We start from the raw sequence: 7,913 nt of genomic DNA on the forward strand, positions 1-7,913 counted from the left end.
AGTTCCTTCGCTATTGGGAGGGGTTTATAAACTCTGCCAACTAGTAAAGGAAGAATTATGGAAGCAAGTCATGAACCAGGAGATGCCCTACAGCTTTTTCTTTTCTTTTTTTATCTGGTTGTGAATTAGTCAATTCATCTCCCCCACATCCAGCTCACATAACATTCTCTGAGGGTGGGATGATGATTTGGGATGAGATTTCTTTCTCTGTGCATAGTATAAGGGGAGGAAACTTGTCTTATAGCTCTGCAAAATAATATATCATATTATAGTTTTTGATTCAGTTTCTTTCACTCCTCTCAGGTTACCTGTCTTGCTGTCGCTTCCTGGATGACAACCAGATTGTCACCAGCTCTGGAGACACCACCTGGTGAGTTGGGATATTGCACCCACTGCAATCAGTTCAATCAAGTACACTTTTTTTTTTCTTTTTTCTTTTAAACAGTTGGGTCAGAATTTCAACCTGTCAAGAGCTTCAATATTTTACTGGTTTCAGGGCCATCACATTGGCCTGTAAGTTCTTTAGGTTGTCTACAATATTTATGGAAATACAAGTGTTCCTAATTTCATACACTCGTGTAGTGCTTTCTGCTAGAGAGCTACTGTTTAAATACAAGGTGGCTAATTAATACATCTTTCTGGGCTAGATTCTGCTCATAGGTCAACAGTCACTCTGCAGAGTAAATGACAGTAAATCATCTTTGCGTTTTCTTGCAGTGCTCTGTGGGACATTGAGACTGGCCAGCAGACAACTACTTTTGCTGGTCACACCGGCGATGTCATGAGTCTCTCGCTGGCGCCCGACACCAGGCTGTTTGTGTCTGGAGCCTGTGATGCCTCGGCCAAGCTCTGGGATATCAGAGAAGGAATGTGCCGACAGACCTTCACTGGCCACGAGTCGGACATCAATGCCATCTGCGTAAGGATACAAACAGAAACCTTATATACTAGTCATGTCAGGGTGTCAAGTCTTAAAGCCACTCAGCAGATTACAGTCAGATCTGTCAGCAAGTCTGGGGTTCTTGAGCAAGTCGATTAAAATGACTGGATGACTTGGCTCTGTTTGTGTTGACCTTTTTGCTACGTTTAACTTTAAAGCTCTTTCTAAAAAGGCTGAGACAGAGCAATTTGAAAAAACAATTAACGCTAACTGTTGAGACTTTGTTTTAAATGAACGATCTTGATTTCATAGTACATAGTAGTACTGCAAGTAGTATTCAGTATGCTTTGCTCTAAAAGTGATGACTAGACGGACTAAAAACAGATTTGGTATGTGATATCTGCCCTTAAGTGTAAATAATTAGCTTCACTCTGAAAAATCGCACAAAAGTAAGAATACTTTAGATTCCCCTGCCCTTTGTTACAGTTCTTCCCTAATGGCAACGCATTTGCCACGGGCTCAGATGATGCTACCTGCCGGCTGTTTGACCTGCGTGCTGACCAGGAGCTGATGGTTTACTCACATGATAATATCATCTGCGGCATCACCTCTGTCGCATTCTCTAAGAGTGGCCGCCTACTGCTGGCTGGCTATGACGATTTCAACTGCAACGTCTGGGACACTTTGAAGGCCGACCGTGCAGGTAGGCACCATACAGAGCAAAAGACTGGAGCTGTGTGAATGTGATTATACTTCACTATAATTTGAAATATTCACATTATGAAGCCTTTAAGGAAAAAACAAAACCTAAAATTATTATTGCTGATGATTTGATTCACTGCTGATGCCGAGTTGCCAATATGCCATGAAGTCAATATTTCCACATGTGCTGCATTAGAGTGGCAGCACTTAAAAGGGTAAGGTCAGGACTCCTCATTCACAATATGGAGGTACCTGTTGTGGCATTGCTTCAGTTTCAGAAATATTTGCAATTAAAATTTTCTGATGTCGAGCATTATTCTATGAAAGTAGCCGGCATGCTAACAGCACTTTTGCAACTTTGCTGGTGTGGCCAGTACCTGCACAAACTTGTCAGTTGGTCTTTTACAGTTAGTTCTTGTTGAAGAGTCAGTAATCACCATTGTATTGACATATTCACCGTGTGTAGCAATAAAGTGATTTAAATAGTTTTAAGTTGTTGTTATCACTAGATCAGGCTGTGTGGCAAACAGAAGATTTGTCTTGGCGTCATAAATTTTTGTAGTTTGTTGAAGTTACTGCAACTGTTAGTGAAAACACTGATAGGAGTATGTTTGTTCTTTTGTGTTGCATTAAAAGTAGCATTTGTCTTACAGCTTATACAGCTGCATCTATTCTGAGGGTTTTAGTTCTGTCAACATGGCGGTGAAGCGTTCACTGTGTGGTAGTTGTCAGGGAATGATGGAAGCTACCAAATAACCTTATAGCCTGCAGACACTGTTGAGGAGCTGCTATAAAGGGAGACACTATCATAAGGCCGTTCTGGGGAAACTAGGAAGAGAGTGTATTAAAATGCCTATTAGAAATGACTTTGACTATTAAACCTAACACTATTGGTGCAAACCAGCATAAATGCACTACTCCTGCGCAATGCTTTACTTGTGAAGGTAGATGCTAATCTGGTCTAATTGCACTTGCACATTGTCCCTGTGAAACCTGACGAGTTTAAGCAGAGTGGGAATAAATATTTTGTAGCCAAATGTGCAACGTGTAACATGTTTGTTATTAGTGTATCATATGTCTGTATCGATGTGTATCTGCAGTCTTGGTTAAGCATGTTTGGCTTTATGTGAATACTTTGTGGAGTAATATTTCCCCATTAAAGATCTGAAGCCAAACTGTAGCCCAAGGCCAATAGTAAGCAGCTGAGAGAGGAGAATCATCCCCTGTTCGAGTAGTGAAGAGCCCCCATGGAGGCATGAATACTTGATCTATTGACTGCATACTTGATCTATTGACTGCATAGTGGGATCTATTGAGTGAGCCAACATCTTAGCAGACAATTTTTCTTTTTTTAAATATATCGATCCACTGGTGTATGGAGTATTGATTATCAGTATATTGGGTCAGCATCAGCCTTTACTAACTGGTTTATAGCCTACTCTGCACTTTATGGTTTAAAACAAGTTTCATCTTGCCCTCTTTCACCTTTTCATCATGTAATCAGTTTCCAAACCTGCATCTTTATTCTCGAGTCTATGTTAGCCTGCAGTACCCGTCAGACAGAGCAGGTTTGGTGCCTTGTCTCATCCTCTGCTGTCTTGGCAGGTGTCCTGGCCGGTCATGATAACCGGGTGAGCTGCTTGGGTGTGACTGACGATGGCATGGCAGTGGCAACAGGGTCCTGGGACAGCTTCCTCAAGATCTGGAACTAGAGTCTGAAGGTAGGTGTTAGCACCAGCGCCTCAGAGTTCATCTTTACTGCCATCTGGGGGTTTAGATTGAAACTGCAGGCACCGGCTTACATGATTTTAGTTTTGTGCACAGTCAGTAACTTTGCAGAATAATAACGATAAAATGTTTGTTTTTTCCAGATGGCATCCGGACTCCAAAGTTGAGTGGAAGACCATTCCAACATCACGATGTTCAATTTTATTGCATATCCAATCTTTTCGAAAACACACCATGATACTGACTCCAAACACCCCCTCCAAAAAACTATCAAGGGCAAAAATTCTCTCTCTCTCTCTCTCTGTCTCCTTCTCATTTAAAAGAGCACAATTGTCTGTCACTCATTAAGCTACAAAAAAAGAAAGGAAAAAAAAAAGCTTGGGGAATTTAGTGCTTTCAGAGTGGAACTGAGGGGAAAATTGTGCATTCCTCCTACGACCATGGTCTGGTATTGTTATAACTGAAAATACAAAAACCCTACCACCGCTGCCACCACCACCATCACCAAGCGAAATGTGTCCTGCGTCCTCATTATGCACAGGTCTGAGTGAAGGTTATTACATGGCAGTGATCTAACTTTTGATAGCTTTTTGACCATGTTTATTTTTGTTTCTTTGTTTTGTTTTTCTGTTTAGTTGAAGAGGTAGATCAGTGAACTGTCAGTTAATGTTTAAAATGAGGATCAAAGCTTTTATTTCCTAGTCTTTACACATTTTTAGAGAATGTTTTTAAGTTGGGAAAAATAAAAGAATCTCCAGATCGCGTCATTTTAAATCCAGCTTTATCCCACCGGAGAACAAAGCGAGAGAATTCAGCTTCAACAGGGAGTCCTCAAAGCCACTTCTGGCCCTTCTGTATATTTAGCCCCGTAATACTTTTACTGTCTTTTGTTTGGGTTTTTTTTTTGTTTGTTTGTTTGTTTGTTTGTCCCACACCACACCCCAGTGTAGTCCACAAATCTGTTTGCACAAAAATTAAACTTTGCATATATACTGTCTAAAGGAAAAAAAGTTAATTAACCAAGCACATGCTGTTTATGATGACGAATGCTCGTTTTTAAAACGGAAAACAACAACAACAACAAAAAAAGAAACCCAAACATTTTAACCATTCTTACACCTTTTTGTCTGGCAACAATGTAGAATAAAGATTAACCCATCAGATCATAATCCACCCTGCCCCTCGTTTTGTTTTGGTTTGTTTTCTGTTCATGCCCTCCCCTCCTTATCCTTTGTTTTTCCCCTGGTTTCTGTTGCCCGTGGTTGGGACCGGTGATGTGATTTGGTCAGGTAGAGAGTACCTCCACTTTAGCCCGGTTGCAATCCGGACGTTTTCTCTTTTAACAGAGGTGCCCATTCCGTGCTTGGAAATGCAGTTACTACTCTGTGAATGACATGTTGTATAAATCAATGTTTGAAAATAATGATATTGAAACTTTTTAAGTTAAAAACGAAAAAAAAATTTTTTTTGGTTGTCTGCCATGGGTGGGTTATCTCTTAGAATCGCATGCTGTAGAATTGCTTAAAAGGTGCATATGAAATTAAGTCCTTTTGATGTTTTTCTTTGAGAAAATAACCTGTTGAATATATCAATACGATGGTATTTATATTTTTCTTTTTCCTTTTTTCCTTTTTTTTTTTTTCCCTCTTTGTTTTTGGCTACTCCGTGCATACACGATTCAACTAAAATGTCAAAGCTATGCACTCGAGAAGCAAACCCTGCGACATTAACGGTTACTTGGTCCATACTTGGGAGGGATTCCACAAAAATTAAAGTAATGTAAGTGTTTAAATTGTACACACATGCATACGTACATTCATTCACGTAAACATACACAATCTCCAATGGAACAAAATAAAATATTCATTCCTTCTGTAGCAAACGAAATTCCATTTACAAAGGAAAACATTTTATAACAGGTTTTTTCTGTCCTTTAATAAAAAAAAAAACGGGAAAAAAAAATCTTGCAGCATCTGAATGGCAGAAGTTTCTGTTGTTCCCTTCTTGTAAACAAACGCTCTTTCTTTAGCAGTAGTGACATTTTTTCCATTCTGTTTTTTTCTCTGCGACATTCTGTACAAAAAAAATGTGCTGTAATTGTGCGTTAGGCCTGGAGTTGGCAAAAAATAAAACAAAATAAAAAAAATATTACAAATTAATTAAATTCCCTTTCCTTTTTCTCTCTTTCTCTATCAAATAACTGTAGAGCTCTGCACCCCCACTGTTCCCTTTTCACCTTTTGTATTTAATTTTAAAGTCAGTCAGTGTACAACCGAAAGCTGGATGCAAGATAGAAACTATATTAAAATGTACTGTTATTTAAGATGTAATAAAAAGCAGTTTGAGATGACCTACTGTGTTGAGTGTGATTCACTTAGAGCATTTCCCACTGAAGCTAGAATGTTGCAGACTGTTTGGTTTCCTTGTAATTATGTTCAAGTCAATAAACAATTTCTTATCCACTGTTGAATCAGCCTGCCTCTTCTGTACAGTCATTAACGCACTCACTTAACTCTTTTTGTTCATCAGCACTTACAATGAGTGTAAAGGCACCTTCTTGTAGTGCCACTCTGAGTGTGAAGACTAAAAATGAAATTGCAGACTGACTTCCCAGCTTGAGTAACAGCAGCATACGTGTCCACGCTTGCTGAAAACATCAGCGTAATTATACACGCCGATCTTAACTGGCGTGCCTTGCTAAAGAGCATTTCCCTCAGTGTTAGCAGTTTGCATATTGCTTACTCGGTATATTCTCACACTTGCTGATCCCTGCTTCACCGATGGATGATCAGAGTCCTTTCTAATGATGTACATGCTTTGGTAATAATCCTTGATGTTTACTGCCCTCTACTGGGCAGACATCTGAAATACAAATACAGATTATTTTGTGTGGATGTGGCAGAGAATGCATGACCATGAGCAAGTAGCTTTCCTTCTAGATGGTCAGCACATCTGTAACAACTCCAAAGAAATTACCAAGTCTGGTCTTTCTGATGACATGTAGAACTTGATAAACAAGTGGCAAAAATAAAGATAAAAAAACCACTACATCAAAATGTACTGATTCAGCCTCTTGGGTAAAATCACTTTTTTTTTAAGAGCTTTGTTTTTTCAAATTCGCTGTATTTCCTGTTACTAGAGTCATGGGAGGAGGGGGGGATCTAAAATCGGAAGTAGTGGCTCAGGGTGGGGAAAAAAATCACACCCCACAATAATTTCTGTTGTAATCTCCAGCATTTTCTTTGTGTACAGGCTGTGATCAGCTGAAGTGTGTTGCTGCTGAGGTTTACTGCTCTTTGTGGATTTACACAGCTGAATTAAAGCAAATGTTTCACAAGCTGTCTTGGCTGATTTCCATGGTATACTGTTTATACTGTCTTTTTACTACACAGCACACAGTTGGTATAAAGATTCAGTAAATGAATCGAAGCTTAATCGCTTACATCTAAATTCATCTCTGCTACACTTGATGTACCCTTGATGTAATCTCTGACCATGAACACTACAGTCACTGTGGTGTTAAGTCCAAAGCAGTGCTTTACTTTAAATTCACCACAGTACAGCGAGCCAACCTCTTTATATGCACTAAGCTGCTCAGTCTTCGAATAACACACAGTAGGCTATACACCATAACTTACCATCATATACGGACCCAATATGTGATTAAAATGATGATCTTTAAATCTGGTGTCACTGAGCAGTTCTTACCTTTAAATCTAACGTTTCTTCTGCCTCCCATCCTGTCTTTCTTATCTTTCTCCATCTCTGAGGTTTCTTTGCTTCTTTCTTTTCGCTCCCTGGGAAATGCAGCAGCTGAACCTTTAGCTGGCAACACACCGTGAGTCAAACTGCATACAAACGGCTTGTGTGTGTGCTGATATCTGTCCAGCTGTTAGAAATGTTGCATTTGAAATGACCTGCTGCAGCATGTGTCTCTGTAGTGCGAACTAGATCCTGAAGTACAACACAGGCTCCACTTTAGCCACTGGTAAGTATAGTGCTGTGAATGATGCATAAATAATATGTTGTTGTTTTTTGTATTTTATCTCTGCATATGTGATAAGCTCCGGTGATGGCTACACCAACAACATTGTCTTTTCTGTGTTATTGTTCCCTCCATTTAGGCTCAATGATGTTTGATGGAAATAAAAACTTCCCTCAAACATGTTAAACCTAAGTAACATAAAGTTAGGTAAAGTAATGTGAATTCTAGTATTTGTACTCCGTTATTTCCCACCTCTGTAAAGTTGTACTGATTGACTGAAGCACACTGAAGTGTGTAACAATTGCCACAGTATTCTTTATTTTTTGTTTTTGTGCAAAAGTCTTGAGCCACACCTCATTTCTTCATATTTTTCTAAGAAAATGGGAAATGGGTGCAGCGATTTTTGAAACATGTTTCAAACATACACGGAAATAAGGCAAAACCGGAGTTTGTACAATTCTAATGAGCTTGAAAGTCAATATTATACGTTTTTGTAATTTCTTTAAGTAATCTTCAGGAATAGGCTGAATTCTATGGGATTCTTGACGCACATTCAAAGCTTTGGTTTGGATGTTGGCTGGCTTTTGTTCTGTTCTGTATCAAGTCTTTTCTCCCAGT

General features: G+C 39.2%; 1 protein-coding gene across 1 annotated transcript in view; it reads left to right on the forward strand.

Moving 5' to 3' along the window:
* gnb1a (guanine nucleotide binding protein (G protein), beta polypeptide 1a) overlaps positions 1-5,660 on the forward strand; it is a 32,774-nt gene extending 27,114 nt beyond the window's left edge. Inside the window, exons 7-11 of the mRNA XM_085392790.1 lie at positions 304-370; positions 718-919; positions 1,367-1,583; positions 3,188-3,303; positions 3,454-5,660. Coding sequence (XP_085248916.1) covers positions 304-370; positions 718-919; positions 1,367-1,583; positions 3,188-3,294 — 593 coding nt within the window. The 3' untranslated portion in view covers positions 3,295-3,303; positions 3,454-5,660. The remainder of the gene's footprint in view (positions 1-303; positions 371-717; positions 920-1,366; positions 1,584-3,187; positions 3,304-3,453) is intronic.
* The last annotated feature ends 2,253 nt before the right edge of the window (positions 5,661-7,913 follow it).

The sequence above is a fragment of the Rhamphochromis longiceps genome, linkage group LG20, assembly GCF_057381845.1.
Source record: "Rhamphochromis longiceps isolate RC_006_pf linkage group LG20, R_longiceps_female_GT1.1, whole genome shotgun sequence".
Taxonomy (NCBI): domain Eukaryota; kingdom Metazoa; phylum Chordata; class Actinopteri; order Cichliformes; family Cichlidae; genus Rhamphochromis; species Rhamphochromis longiceps.